The sequence below is a fragment of the Astatotilapia calliptera genome, chromosome 1 (assembly GCF_964374335.1).
Source record: "Astatotilapia calliptera chromosome 1, fAstCal68.1, whole genome shotgun sequence".
Lineage (NCBI taxonomy): Eukaryota > Metazoa > Chordata > Actinopteri > Cichliformes > Cichlidae > Astatotilapia > Astatotilapia calliptera.
Genome location: NC_137422.1, coordinates 342,822 through 359,205, shown reverse-complemented (window position 1 = coordinate 359,205; position 16,384 = coordinate 342,822). Strand labels below are relative to the sequence as shown.

The window sequence follows — 16,384 nt, the reverse complement described above, 5'->3', positions numbered from 1 at the left end:
AACAAAGCAGTTAGATTGAACTGAACTGGCTAAGGGAGAGCTCTCAAGGTCCAAATGTTTCATTTTAGGAGTGTTGTGTGTGTACAGTAGGAGAGTAGATTTGAAATGAAACCGTCAGCTTTTATTCAAGGATTAAATAAGAATATAGAAACAAAAAGATTTTGCAACAAATTGAGGAGATTGATTCAAACACCAAAATCAAGTGGACAGCACAGTGCAGAGCTATTAATCACACCACAACAGCGTCCATAGGGTTTCTTCAGCCAGTCAGAGTTAATCAGGTGACCATATCCCAGTTAACGATGCTTTTATTAATCTCTGGCTCTCTTCCACAGCATGTCTTTATCCCGTCCTCCTTTTCTCACCCTAGCTGGTCGTGGCAGATGGCCCCGCCCCTCCCTGAGCCTGGTTCTGCAGGAGGTTTCTTCCTGTTAAAAGGGAGTTTTTCCTTCCCACTGTCAAAGTGCTGCTCATAGGGGGTCATGTGATTGTTGGGTTTTTCTGTATTATTATTGCGTCTACCTTACACTATAAAGTGCCTTAAGGCGACTGTTGTTGTGATTTGGCGCTGTGTAAATAAAACTGAATTTTCACGAAAACAAAACAGACTGAGATTAACAAACCCGGCATTTAGGGAACTTCCTGACTTCAAGCATTTTCATACAATGCCAAGGATTTGTATCCGGTTACATTTAAAACAACATCAATACTTTTGTTTCATTATGTCCCTTAAAAGATGGAGAAACAATGCACTTTAAAGCTCTAACAATAACATGTTTGCATGTTATGATTGAGTATTGTAGGATTAGATTGCCTATACGTAATCTTTGCTTTTTCACTTTTCGTGAGCAAGTAGCACCAGTATTATGTACTAGAGTAAACTATCGTGCAGCGACTACAGAAAACCTGTGAAATCAACAAGGAAGATGTCATGATGGCTTCTTCCAACTATGTCCTTCTTCTACTGCATGTCACCTTCCATTGAAACTGGTTATGTGTCACCCTGTTCCACAGATGAGATGGAATAAAGTCTCAGGTCCGTAAGTATTTGGCCAGTGACACAGTTTTGTCATTTTGCCTGTGCACGGCATTACAGAAGGTTTGGAAACAAACATTCAGGATATGAATGACGCGCAGACAAAATAATGTTTATGCGTTTCTACACACAGTACTAAGAAAACAATTATCTGAAATAATCCTATATAGATACAAGTGTATATTCAAAATAATGTAGCAATAATAAAATGCTGGAATTGGAACTTTGAAGAGACGCTGCTGACTTATCCAAAAGAAATCATGAATGTGTATACTGAGGATGAACCCTGAAGTCTAGCACTAACATTCATGAGCCAGTGTGCATGTGTTAATAGTTTATTGCTGCTAAAGGAGAAAACTACTTACTTACACAGTGCTGGTGCTTAAGCTAAGCTCCCTTATGATTCTGGCTCAATCCAAATAACTATACATGTTATACTGTGACACTGGAATTATGAACAACAGTTACATTTTAAAACATTTTAAAGTAAAACATTCAAACATTGCAACGCTGCCAGTAAAAAGCATATTTTTAAGAACCAAAATGAATTCCTGTTTCTAACCAGTCACATTTGTAGGATTCATCTCCAACAGTTTAACCTCGAATCAAACCTGATAAAACACTTAAGGATCACATGACGCATCATGCATTCATCAAGCCAATCATACAGTCACAGGGGATGACCTTATCTTTTAAAGGCTGTAAAGAAACATTATTTAAAAGGAGTTCTTTTCTCATGACTGCTTAATGGAAAATGTATCTAGTATTTGTCTAATGCTTTAATAAATATACACATTTAATCTTGATGTTAGCGCACACAGTGTCTGATATGCAGATTAGTGTGTATAGAAGCTGGAAGTGGGACACTTGTTATCTATGCATGAACACACAGTTAGCCCTGTTTGCAGGAACAGCCAGTTATCTGACTAAAATGTTCAAAGGCTAATTAAGACAAACTTTGAACTCTTGCTAGATGAACAGCTAAACTGTGTCCAACCAAGACCTGCAACACCAAGGTATTAATAACTCTAAATGGCAAAAATATATGTTTTAATATCAGAACATCACAAGACCTCATGTGTAGTCTGTTAACACCCTGATACATGAATCTAAGAATGCTGCAGCTGGGATGTAGTGCAGCAGCCATATCCATCTTTCCATTTCATATTTCACCAAGGCCACATGTGCCAGTGGGCACAGACCTGAGGTCAGAGTGGGGAAGTCAGACATCTGTTGATTTGCTCAGTTTCTTTTCACTGGAAAACAAAGCACACAAACACGATTTATAGAATAAGATCAGAAGAAAGTCCACAGAATGTAACATGCTCACATGCTGAAATATGTCACAATAGCCAAAGTACAAGACACTTCTATGGATTCACACTGACTGTTGGAAGTCAGGGAATACTCAAACCAGCACTTCCAGTTCCTGATTCCATCTCAGTTCAAAATGTTTGCTGTCTTCTCTTGACTACTACTACTACTACGCTACTTTTAAGATTAGCAAAAAATAAAGTTTCAATTATAAAGGATATAGTTAGGGCTGCATCAAGTGACCCTGAATCCTCCCTTAGTTATGCTGGAATAGACGTAGGCTGCCGGGGGATTCCCATCATGCACTGGGTGTTTCCTCTTCAGTCACCTTTCTCACTCACTATGTATTAATAGACCTCTCTGCATTGAATCATATCTGTTATTAACCTCTGTCTCTCTTCCACAGCATGTCTTTATCCTGTCTTCCCTCTCTCACCCCAACCAATCACAGCAGATGGCCCCGCCCCTCCCTGAGCCTGGTTCTGTCGGAGGTTTCTTCCTGTTAAAAGGGAGTTTTTCCTTCCCACTGTCGCCAAAGTGCTGCTCATAGGGGGTCATATGATTGTTGGGTTTTTCTTTGTATGCATTATTGTAGGGTCTACTGTACAACATAAAGGAGGTGATTCTTGTTGTGATTTGGTGCTGTATAAATAAAATTGACTTGACTTTGCACATTTAGCTGTGATTCTACCTCTCAAACCTAGATCGTATGTAAATTGTGTACATTTAAAAATATTTATTGTGGCATGTTTTACTTAGGTTTAATAAACTTTGTCTCTTTTTTCAGGTTGTACACTGAGACATTCCCCTTCAACTAGTTACACCATAGTAAAGGTGTTTTTAAGGAACATTTTATATTGTTAGCAGGGAAACTGGCTTCATCTCAAGTGTTTGGATATCCCTTTAACATGTGGAAATATTTAAGAGGCATTCTGATAGTATAGTTGTAAAACATAACTTTACTCTTACCGTAGCTCGTGTTTCAGACGAGTCAGTTTGTCTTGCAGACGTTCATTTTTCACTTGCGTGGGATTATCTGGGACGAACCAGGCTGCTATAAACTTGCACATCACTAAAACATGCTGGAGAAACACAAGAAAATATTCAGGTGGATATTTCAATGTTAAAAACAACCCAGTCTGAGCCACGTGTGATGAACAAACCTCAAAGAGGATGATAAAGGCAAAGCGCACAGCCAAGACCATCCAGAACTGAGACTTCAGCGAGTAGTCGTTTTCATTCCTGTAGTCTCTGTAGCTGCACATGTAACACAGTCCTGTTAATCACATCTGTGAATGACTCGTATATTTACACCAAGCAGAGTAATTCTGCTTATGTTAAAACATAATATATCTGTTATGTTTTAACCTTGAAGCACTTTGGTTTTAAATGTGCTATATAAATAAAGTTGGATTGTATTCTCACCTGCACTCTGTGATGCTGAAGTTATGCCTTTCCCAGGGATTTATGAATGCATCGAAGTTTGAACTATTCATATACGCTGTTGACAGAGTGTCATTAATGTAGCCCTCCATGCAGCTGCAACAAGAGCACGAAACACATGAGACGACACAGAAACCAGTCATCTCACATCTTCACACGTTTCTCTACCAGCTGAAATCTGACTGACTCTGTGTAATCGAGCTTTCCCTTAGCGCACGGGCCATAATGGTAACGATAGACAAGTCGAGGAATAAAGTCCGATGTGATTCCAATAACCAGACCATTAGCGATCACTGCCAGCACACCGATGGCCTCCAACAGCTTTGTCCACACACCTGCAGACATATTAAACACACATTATATAACATTTTCAACCCACAGTGAATGTTTTGTGCTGACTTATAATGGACATCAGTGAGTTTAATCCAGCTCTTGATATCTTATTGCTATAAAAAAAAAAACATGAACACTGAAACTTTGAATTATGGATCCGTTTCTGAGTATTTGGAAACTGAGGCCATTTTGCTGGTCAGTCTCTTAAAATGACAGAGTGGCTTTATTGGATTCTAACCAGACAAGCTTGTTACAGGCACAGCTGCACTTATAACAAGCAAAAACGAAAATCTGAAAATTGGGACTGTATATAAAACTGGCTGTAAGTCTCTAATGGTTAATGCAGTAGTTCTGTTGAATCCTTGAAACGTTAAAGTCTGCACTTCACTGTAGTGCTGTACTGTGTCATGGTATAAACCCACACAGCTCACCGATGTCATTAGTCTTCTTGGGTACCAGCCGTTGCTCCAGGCGGACCATTTTGATAGCATCCAGACGGATCTCAAAGATGTTGTTGACGAGGGCTAGAAGGGGTGCGAGGGGAAATGCTGCCACGAATATGGTGGTGAAACTAAACTGGATCACTGGACAACACAGAGATAAGAATTTCATAGATTTGAAGTCATTTCAGAAAGCATTCACATTTGTTTCATGATGAAAGATAAAAACCTGGTGTAAAAAAAATTATTTTCACCAGTTCAACAGTCAACTCAGGGCACTTTATGATTTAACCTCCTAGGACCTGCGTCCACATATGTGGACATCACTTTTTGGGTTATTTAGACCAAAATACTCAATTTTGCTCTACAAGGGCCTGATATCCACCTACGAGGACATTATGCTGCTACTGTTCTATCAAAATTTTAAACGAATGTCCTCTTATGTGGCTCTCATTTTTCATAAAAACAAAAATAAGGTTAAAAAAAAAATCTGGTAATTCTTTGTTTTTACATTCATCGGGCCCCAATCAGCCCAAATATCAAAGAGAAATTAAAAATGCTGCTGTGGAAGAGTTCGGGTCTTAGGAGGTTACGGTAGAGATCTGAAAAACGTCCCTGGTGCCAGAACCCTGGCGATCAGATGATCCCCTCTGTTTAGGAAAGATATGAAGGACATGCTGGTGCCCAGTGATGTCTACTGGAGCAAAAGCTGCAGCTGATTCAGTTTGTCTCTAAACTGCATCTGCTCATGACTGTCCTCCAACATTTAACCTTTGCACAAACATGTCAGGCATTCTCACTCGGGTGCCATTTGTGTGAGAAACAACTGACCCTGTAATCAGTCAGTTGTTTTTTGAAGATGTGGTCAGGAGACTAAGAGCACCCACCCATTTCCAAAAATTCATTGAACAGGCTGAAGGCATCACTGCTGGCCAGGTGGTAGTTACGCAGCCATTCACGATGTTTGCAAATGTCACATGGTTCAATACATCCATTTTCCTCTCGACAAGCCTTCCTGTAACAGTGACCGCATTTCCTCTCCAGCTTCTTTGCAGCTTTTTCATTCACAAGTCTTTTGCACCAGCTGGAAACCATACACATGAAGAAGTACAACACATTGATTACACCATTTTCGATGAGGTCCTGTAGCTGCTGAGCCATTTCCTTAAAGGAGAGCTGTAATGAAAACAGCACACTTACGGTACTGTGAACTCAACGATGTTGTTGAGAGTCTGTTTGAGCAGCATGATCACAGCCATCTGGATAAAGAGGTCTGTCAGACAGCCGCTGGGATGACACTAGAACACACGACAGTGATGAGTGTTAGCACTCAAACATATATATGGATGTTTGATTATCTCCATACCTCTTCCAGTCGATGCCCAGCGAGACGCACATAGTTTCCTGGATGGCCATTTATCCTGTGACGAAACAACGTCACATAAGCAGTCAGCTGGGGGAACATCTGTTATAATGCTCTCAGTATCATATCAGAGTAATGACAGCATGGTAAGTGTACAGTAACGTACTCTACACTATGTTCTGTGTCACTCTGTGAGGAAGATCTTCCAATAAGAGTTCATCCGCTGACCATTTTCTAGCTGACCGTTTGCATTAGAGAATTTTATTTTACCTTCCGACTTTCCAAGATGTTCATTTTTTATATATTTAATTTTTTTTTATATATATTTTACAAATGCATTTGAGGAGTCTGAACAATGACAGGTTGGATATTTCTATACATGACTAAAACATAAATAACAAAAAGTAAAAATCTAACTTGGTTTGCTGTCAAAACCCAAGATCATTAGTCAGCCAATCATTTAAGCTCTAGTTTGTCTGTCATCTTAATGTTTAAAATAAATAATAATAATAATACAGAGTACCTGCCCAGAAAAAAGGCCACATAAAAGAGAGAGGAGAAGAGGGTGAAGAACTGGAAGGTGAACATCTTGACTGTGAAGCTCCTCTCGGTAGCAGCAAGTGAGTTCAGCTTCTCTGAATACAAACACATGCACAGACAAACAAAATGTCTTATATTTCGTTTTCTCAGGAAAACATGTCAAAATTAGTTTATTACACATGAATGAGCTAAAATATAATGGCCTGCTTATCATTGCCACAGGCTGTGCTGTGGTTGCTGGCACCAGGACAACAGGTGCTTTAAAGCTTTCAGTTTATGCTTCGGAGCTTCAGCTGATCACAACAAAACCTCCGCCTACACCATCAGCCAGCCCAATGATCAGTCCCCACTTAGATCAGCACCACTCTTTAAGAGCACCCAAAGCTTTCCCTTTCCTGTCAGTAAACATCAGCTTTACTGACACGTTTTGCTTCTCCAGCTCATGTGCCAGAAGGCCGTCAGGAGCAGAATCACATGATCTGTGTTTCCCCCTTTTTCTGATTGGTCAAAATAGTCTGGCTCAACTGTGAATATATTAGTATCGTTATTGTTTGCAGTGAAATAAATTGCTTCTCACCAATATCACACAACTTCAGGGAGACCCATCTGTTGACCTGCAGGTGGAGTTAAAGACACAGAAGTTAATTATACGCATCACGTTGGTTGGATCCATACAGCAGCACTTTTCAGGAGATTCCAGTCAAACTGTCCTCTGCGTCTTTCAGCTTGAAGACTACATGTAAAGGTTTTTTGTCTAAAGAGCATTATCAGTTGAGTTCTATAAAAGGCAAAAACCCCATACCTGTTTTAAATTAGTCTGCTTTTGCTTTAATCCCCCTGAGGGCATGCTGCTCTGACTCTTTGGATCTCCTCGACTGAATATGGATAGAGCAGTGCTTTTAAAGGCTGGCACTGGCATGCTGGACGAGGATTATGTTGGTTTGGTCGAAAAGAAAGTAATATGTAGGTATGATTATACAGTGACAAACAGATGACTAGTGATGACCCTTGAACTGAATCAGCTTGACCCAGAGGGTGAGGGTTTTGGTCCAGACAACGAAAGCATTGATGGACAAATTACATCAGGTGTTTTGATCACATCTTGTATATTGACCTGTCAGATCAGTTTCAGGGGCAGGTTGAATGCTCCGATAGCTGTGAGACGCTCTGGCACAACAAAATTATTTTACTCACTTTTACTGGCTGCCAGGACTGCAGGAAAACAAAAGTGTCAAGACAGCAGAGACCATCAGACCTCATTGGCCCAGTCCAAACGCCCACGTAATAGTCGGGAGATTTCAAAATCCAACTGAAATGCGACTTCATGGGTAATGGTAAGGGTAAAAATCAGGAGGGAAAGAACGCGACTTAAAGACGCAACTTTCTTTCCAAACCTACACAGACAATAAGGAGAGCAAATCTCCTGTATGTCTGTTGCCAGACAATGTGGAGCAGTTTTGATAGCAAGTTTGGCCAAACAAGTTTCAAATACACTATCCTTTGGTTTTCTGTGCATGCTTTTGAGAACGACAGCCTCTCTGTTTTAGAGGTTCACCATCAGTTGGTCCCCAGACTCATTACAGGGCAAAAGATGCAGAGGCTGAGGCCGACTGTTCACTTGTGCTCTAAGTCAACACTCAAAGCACTTTATATTTTGAAAATGTACGTACAAATATATACAATGCATTTCCTATGATTTTAAGTGCTTTCTAAATATCACACTCTGACAGTGTCAGTGTCTGGCCAAAGGCCATTTGGAAATGAGGCAGCCCACAGCAGCCTGAGCCACAGCAGCCCAGACTAGAGTGCTGCTATAGTAGACAGCAAACACAAAGGGAGACCACTGTGTGCTCCCCAGCTTCAGCTGGCTGCAGCCCACGGCAAGATTTACAGAAGAAACTTGTTCAAACAGCATGTTTTTGGCTCTGTTTAAGCAGGGTGTGCAGGTTGGCTTTTAAACTTAACATGCTGGGAGATGTTGCAGTGTGCAACAATGACCAATCAAAGGGGTCCCCTGGTCCCCTGGATAGTATTTTAAGCTGGTTAAACGGAACATGCTCTTCCTGTTCATTCTGCCAACACTGAGTGATGAAGATCCAGGTATACATACGCGGGTCATGATCTGAATGGTGATGTAGTGCAGCACAGCTCCAAGAAAAACAGATACAAGGTTGGCGTTGTCTTTCAAAAACTCCCATTTACTCTCAGACATCAAGGGCGCAGCGACAACTCGAAATACCACCAGAGCATGAGCGAGGCCGATAATCAGCATCAACTGCAAAACAATCACATCAACACATACTTTTATTCAGTGGGCCACAATTTCATTTGGGTTTTTTTTTATTTTAAAAGTCTGATTTTTATTTTCCATAAATCAGGTTCATGTTCTTCAAGATCAATCCAGATTCTGCACCTGAGAGTTATATAGCATTACAGTTCTTGTTTCAGGACTTTAAAGTGGTTGTGAGCTGGTTTTAGTCAGCGATGTGTCCTAGAGTTTCTGAGAAAAATCACACCAAGGAATGCTGCACACAGGCCCCATCCCAAACTCCATCCACAGCACGTGTTCAGTTTTACATATTTAGAGGTTTAGATGTGTGATGCATGGTCCAGGTCTCTTACCATGAGTGTGACCAGGATGAGGACCAGGGTACTCCGTAGATAGGAGTGTCTGAACTGTTTAGCTTTGCAGTTTGGATCATTCACTAGTTCCATGATCAGTTCCTCCTGATGAGATGCGCACACACAGATATTCACACATTAAACATATATAAAGTAGAAATTTGTGTTAATATAAGGGTTTTAACAAGAGCAGTAAAGGTTGAAGATGACAGAAATAACTTTATGTGACAAATTAAATGTCTTATCACTGCAGACGGGTGATGATTATCAGCTGATCAGAGTTCTTTATGCACACATGAAAGTCTTGAACTCTTCATGTGTGCATTTTGAGATCAGTGAATGAATGTTCGTGGTTAAGCCAAGTCAGTCATTATATGAGAGCAGACCCCAAACGACAGCATGTAACATTTTATTGTACGCAGACACAGCTAAAGGTCTTACCTCCTCTTCACACCAGTCATAGACCTTCCATTTAGAAACATGTTTAGCTCTGTGTCTCTTCCACAGCTCCAAGAACAGAGTGGCTAAAATGACACATTTTAATTCACCCAGAAGTACAAAAGAATCAGACATCAGATCCAATTTAATTACACATCACAGATGCTCAAACACTCACCCCAGATTGCCATGAACATTGCAAAAGCCACAGTGCCCTCATTGTCAAACAAATGTGTGACCTGTGCAGACACAACACGTGTGTGATGAAGAGCAAAATAATAACAATCACATCAAGAGCAGGACTGTTAGCTCTTCACTTAGCTCTGTATCATTGGGGGGGGGGAGGGGGGGGCTTTAAAGGGTTTTTGCAGCCAAGAAGAAGAAATACTGTTGGGAGGGGACTTTACAGCTGGTAGGTGTATTTTTGAATGTTAAATGATTTGAACTGTTTATGCATACACCTGAGACAACACATGAGAACAAGATTAACAGAAGAATTAAGGTCACCTTAGCATAGGTGCAGCTGTCTGACAGTTGCCATGTCCCACACCTCTTTTCACAGCGAGGACACATCGTGATGTTGGACTCGCACACTTCCTTACTGGGGACCAAAAGTATTATACATGATACAATATTAGGCCTTATAATACTGGTATGGCTCAGCCATGTATTTTAAATTTTTATCTTTAAGATTGTCTGAGATTCATCGTTTTGTATAGAAACAATATAGCACATGATGTTATTACATAAGAGGGTTGGTGTTGAAAAAGGCGAGGCCATAGAGAAACACTATAACACCCAGAATAGCAGCTGGTACCAGCAGTTTAGTGTACCAGGCAAGCCAGAGGTAGTACAGAGCCACCTTCTCCCCGAAGTACGACCTGCAAGGAGAAAGCAAACAAACACATGTTGGTACACTATAACCCTGCACTTTACCATTTACCCTTTAAAATAATGAACCAGGTCAAAGGTTCCCTTTCTGAAAACATGACAGTTTTCCTTCTCTGAAGAAATCCAGCGTAAAATCTATCATTGCTTTATGAAGCCAAGAGAAGTTGTCACGTTCTGCTAAAAGGTCCAGCAGATGTGCAACAGTAACAAGTGTCGGGTTGAAAAAAGGAGACAAAGCAGTAAACTTGGTAAATAGCAAAGAAACAAATCTCCATGCTCAAAAGGGGTTTTTATTTTAAACTAATGTTTCTATTACTAATTAAACTAAAAGAGACGACCAAGCCGCCATTACCTTTAAAAGAGGGAGAACAAGAAAACCAGGCATGGTCACTACACTGCAAAGCAGGAGCAACCAGCCACCAAGCACACGGCTCACTAACTACAAAACCAACCGGCCTGTCTCACACTAGAGTGCACATTCAGTGCAACTGGATAGTGTAGTGTAGTGCACTCCTTTGGAGTGAGAGTTGCAAGTTCCAGTCCCACCCTGTATCCAGTGAGGGTCCTGGCTGGTCCCCCCATGCTAAAACTGAGCCCTGGAATGGCGCACCACGTCTGCAGCCTGCCCGCAGCTCGGACACAAGCATCTCACTACATGTTCACTACATGTTGTACTGTGTATGTGACAAATACAATTTGAATTGAACTTTCTTAATTGCTGGTTAGAGTAGGCTGTCCCTTATCAATAGTACATTTGTACAATGGCTGAAACTAGCATCACTGAATGAACAACGGGCTGTTAAGTCTCTTCATCATTAATGTGCAGATTGTCACTGATCAAAGACGACTGCACATTAATGATGGACGTGACTTGGCCGAGTGACGAGATGTTTCTCCCACTGAAACGCGACGTCCAGATGCACAGAATCAACTTTTGGGATCATGACGCTGTTAGACAGAGAGAGAAACCATCAAAAACAGTTACAGGGATAGACCGACTTGATGTCATTGACCGGCTGTCTGCTAAACAGAGCTGTCCATCGAGCCCATTTTTTCCTCAGCTCTTTCTGCTGCTTTCTCTGAAAGGCACAGGGAGGGGAGGGGGGACAAGGAAGCATCAGGATTTCTGTAATATGTAATACAAAGAAGATTTTATGGCCAATTCAAAGCACAGATTGAAAGCTAATGTCTTTTCTCACAGTTTCAAATACTAAATTGTTCTCAGACTTTCTGTACATATGTAAATATTTAATAAGGATCTTTCATCTGTTTTGTATTTTTATGAACTGATGGAGTTTCGTGCTCACAGAATCAAGTATGTTTGGCATTTATCAAGACCAAACACACTTTGAAGAGCCATAAACACGAAGACAATACTTGTATTTCTATTACACAATTAGTCATTTAATAAAATCTACAGTGCTATTAATGCTCAAATTCTTAGCCAGTATTCAGTGCTTGTTTCGTACTTTGTTTCTTTACTGTGCTTCAGAACTGAATCTGATTTGCTAGTGAGGCTGTAGTTTGAGTTGCTTTGCACGTTGACCGAGAACATGGCGAGTAAAGAGCAGCAGGTTAGTCTTACTCACTTCATGAAGACAGAACATCGTTTCAAACACATCCTTCATTAACAGCTCTTCCAGGTTTTCTGACACAACAAAACATGTTTACATGAAAAAAAGTTGCACATTAACATACATACAGTACTTCCACGTTAGCTAAAGATTTACAGATTCTCTCACCTCCTGTGTTGATGTACGTGTGATGAAGGATGAAATGAACAATTCGGATCCTGGAGAAAAGATAAAAGGCTCAAATGAACACAGTGTGGATGCGTGGCGTTTTTAGGATTTATTTTTGGGCCTTTTTGTCTTTATTTGACAGTTGTGTAGTGAAGAACAGCCAGGACAGAGGGGAAGAAGTCGCAGGGGAAACACACGGGCTGCAGGCCAGACTCACACTCAGGCATTGCTGCATTTCGATGTGAAACCTGACCCTCAGATTAGCACAAATGAAAGAAGACCTTCCACGAGGAGTTTTATTAAACGGTTTCATTCTTGCATTGTGTAACAGTCCACAAAGAGCTCTCACACTAGTGTGCATTCAGAAAGTATTTGCATGCCACTTGTTTCACATTTTGCCATCGCAGCCTTATTCCACCTCACAATCCTACACACAACACCCCATAATGATCAAATGCAAACGCCTGCTAGGTGGCTGGGTTAATCCAGAGTTCTTTTGGGTTTGAGAAGGATTATGTTATTTATTGGTTCTCACCCCAACCGGTCGCAGCAGATGGCCCCGCCCCTCCCTGAGCCTGGTTCTGTCGGAGGTTTCTTCCTGTTAAAAGGGAGTTTTTCCTTCCCACTGTCGCCAAAGTGCTGCTCATAGGGGGTCATATGATTGTTGGGTTTTTCTCTGTATCTATGAAGCGCCTTGAGGCAACTTTTGTTGTGATTTGGTGCTATATAAATAAAATTGAATTGAATTGGTTAACAGTGTTTTGTATTTCTCTGCGTTTGAGTTTTCTTATTATCCTGACCCCTGGTATCGCTTTCTTATTTTATCATTTGTGTATTTCATCTTAGTTAGTTATTGATGGTTTAACAGTACATCTTTGTCTTTCCTTGCGGTGTTCTTAGTCTCATCTTTGTGTCGGTCTTCTCTCCATGGTTGTCTGTCTGCCTCCAGTTCATGGACCCTGAACAATGTTCAGTCAGGTACAGTAAGGTAAATCTGATTGTGTTATTGTATGTTTATCTCACAATATTAGGAACCATGAGGCAACTATTGTTGTGATTTGGTAATAATAATAATAATAACTTTATTTATAAAGCGCTTTCAAACAAAGTGCTGTACAACTGTTTAAAACTGTATAATTAATTTAATTAAAAACTGAACATCTTTGGAGAGATCTGAAAATGGCTCTGCATCGTTGTTCCCCATCCAACCTGATGGGACTCTGATGGAAAAGGGCTCGGCGGGGGGTGAGAGAGAGAGAGACAGTGAGAGAGCGCAAGAGAGAGAGAGCGAGCAAGAGAGCGAGCGAGCGCAAGAGAGAGAGAAGAAAGCACCAACATCTCCTCCTGCAGGAAGAGTTTGTCACCTGGTTGCCTGGGTGACGGCTCCTTTCTCATCTCCACAACAGTTGCAAGAGTCAGAAACTTTCAGCAGGTACTGGTAGACTTCAAACATCTCACTGGGAGCACGTATGCCAAAAAAGTCTTTGTTGTCATGGGTAATCCTCTGAAACACACACATATACACATGCATGCGCACACATTATCATCACTTATTCATTCAGCTGTTCGTGCTTTGTTACATCAGAGATTTTTGGAGAAACTCACAGTGATGTGTATGTTTTTCTTTTTCAGCTGTGCTATGAAGGCTTCCTGTCTCAAAGTCTTTTGCTCATTGTCCACTTTATCGGCGACCAGCACATAGTCAAATGTTCTGTGGGTGGGCTGTTCAAAGACAAAAATATATACATGTATACAAATATATATGTATACACACACACACAAACAGAGAGGGAGAGAAATGGGAACATTGCACCGAGATAGAGCATGCAAACGAGACGAGAGACACAAACCGTTTCAGAGTTTTATCCTGAACATAAGCAGGAGATAAACCTGAATGTTTCCACGTCTGATGTCACACAGCTTTGTATATTTTATGTCTGCATGTTACAGACGACATTTGTCTGCTGTTATCTTGTTAATGTAGGGAAGTTTTAGAGAGCGACAGCAGATTCTTACCAGCGAACGAAGTAAAGGCTCAGCGTCATCCTTCTTGCTGCCCCACAGCTCCATATTTTCCTTGCACACAAACACACATACACAGTCAGTACTGAAATATACTCCACCACATGACATCATACTACACACATTTCCAATATATTGGAGACAAATTAAAGCAAAAGGCCTCTTTCAAACTTTTGAAACTAGAATTCATACATTTTGAAGTGAGAGTCAAACTCATAAAGTACAACACAGTTTGTCACTCGGTGCTCTTCTGGTAGCTCTTACAACAGTGCTGCTATGAAGCAGTCACTGGCTCGGTACCTGGAACAACTTTGTAATGTGTTATGTATCTTCACACTATGAAACAGGGAGGCCATAACCACATATGTAATGAGTTGTAACACACTTACTCATGACTAAATACTGGAAAAGCAATGCTTACAAGCACAGCTGCCAGTTATCCTGCCTGGAGGATTTTCTTTCTTTAGCTAAAACACTGTGATTCTGACATATGAATGTTTTTCATTTCCACAATTTTGGAAATATAAGTCATTGTTCATCTGTAAAACATGCAACTCTGCACCTGTCCATGTCTGAGACGGATCATCTGCTGCCAACTGCACCTTCTTCATGTTAACACACACAAACCATTTTAATCACAATTGGATTCAACATTCAACACCAACCTGTTTCTGCTCAGCTTCTACAGTTTGTAGCTGGCATTACCAAATATACACCTAAAGGTACGACGTGCTTCACAAACTCTTTAAGAGCTCCAAATGAAGTTCCACATTTAATGTTGAAATGGTTTATTATTAACGCCCTTTCCTTTTCTAATATCTTTCATGTACTTAGTTAAAAAACAAAGAGTACTAAGACCAGTGTGTATTTATTGTAGAGGGAGAGCATTCACAGCAGGTTGGTCTGGACCGATAGCCTGCTTGTCATTGACCTGACAATTACAACCAGTTTCATTTTCCTTAATCAAGTCAGAGTGCAGAGTCCAGCTGACATCATTACTGATGTAAATTTAGTTTCACTAAATCATCCAACACACGTTTATTATAGTCACCGTTTGCTATGAGTGGAAGCAGGATGTCAGTGACACATTTCTAATAAACATCCGTACATTTGTAAAGTTTAGAAACATGAGCAGAGTGTCAGACTCTGTCCTCTCCGGCCTGTGGCTGCATGCAGGCCCAGACCTGCCCGGAGCTCCTTTGTTTCTGCTGCTTGTGAAGCTCGTATCAGTGTTAAGTGGCTCACAGCATTCACACAGTTACTATCTGTCAGTGGCAACCTTTAGCATGGGTGTGACCCAGTGCCCATCCTAACCTGAAACTGATTTACCAGCTATTGGGTTACTTTCTTTAGGTGCAACCTTTGAACATCCTGCTTCTCAAATACAAACACCGTGTTTTTATTCGGTACTACATGTCAAGTCAGTACAGACTCGCCTGGCATTCTTCACACTAAACTGAGAATCAAGCCTCACGACAACAGGACAGGATTTCAGACTGTTGGAATAATCTGAGAGTAGCTAAAAACGTTTCTACAAATCAATAATAAAGCAGTATTTTCTTCGTGGACATGATTTCATTCAGCTGCATTTCTATCCAGGTCAGTTTCCAGTAAAAAGCCAGAGACGCCCCATCTCTGTCAGAGGATGAAAACACAGGCGCTCCATTTACCTCGACCTTCTTGAAGAACATGCTGAAAGGTGCTTCAGAGCAGATGTGGGTTCCGTCTCTCGACACTTCTCCACCCAGCAGCTCAGCAGTGTCTCTCCATCACTGCCGCAGGAACTTTGATGGAAACTCTTTCTAAACCAGCTCGTAGCGCTTCACTTCCGCATATTTTAGCTCCGTGTTTGTCCGTGTGGCGGTACAGGTGTGCCTTTTTACCTGTAGCACTGACGTCACATTTCAAAACAAGACTGTTGCGTTCAGGTTCCCCGGGAAGTGTAGTTAACTTGAGCATTCAAATCCTGAGAAAAACAGTACCTGTCCTCTGATCTGTGTTTGGCACGTTTTTAATTCCGTCTCAGTCAGTGTACGCCACACTGCACTCGCTTAAACTGTAAACGGGCTTCTGCTCTTGTTAATGCTTTAACTTTGGTTTTAAATGTCATATTTATCGGTTTTTCCGAAAAATAATGATATATGACACATCGATATATGTGCGTGTTAACTTATCAAATTTATACTCACTGTAATTAATT

At 40.9% G+C, this 16,384-nt stretch overlaps 1 protein-coding gene across 1 annotated transcript; it reads right to left on the bottom strand.

The window, feature by feature from the left end:
- Window positions 1-1,355: 1,355 nt before the first annotated feature.
- Window positions 1,356-16,049, bottom strand: ano9b (anoctamin 9b). Its single transcript, XM_026158893.2, has 24 exons — window positions 15,855-16,049; window positions 14,179-14,238; window positions 13,768-13,884; window positions 13,527-13,666; window positions 12,163-12,212; window positions 12,010-12,068; window positions 11,420-11,499; window positions 10,276-10,410; window positions 10,037-10,130; window positions 9,708-9,768; window positions 9,533-9,615; window positions 9,092-9,196; window positions 8,580-8,744; window positions 7,047-7,083; window positions 6,453-6,564; window positions 5,933-5,987; window positions 5,767-5,864; window positions 5,454-5,650; window positions 4,558-4,710; window positions 3,981-4,128; window positions 3,776-3,889; window positions 3,514-3,607; window positions 3,320-3,432; window positions 1,356-2,292 (listed from the first exon to the last, which is right to left on the bottom strand). Exons 1-24 carry the CDS (start codon window positions 15,873-15,875, stop codon window positions 2,259-2,261), a joined length of 2,325 nt encoding a protein of 774 aa, XP_026014678.1. The 5' UTR covers window positions 15,876-16,049; the 3' UTR covers window positions 1,356-2,258.
- Between the last annotated feature and the right edge of the window lie 335 nt (window positions 16,050-16,384).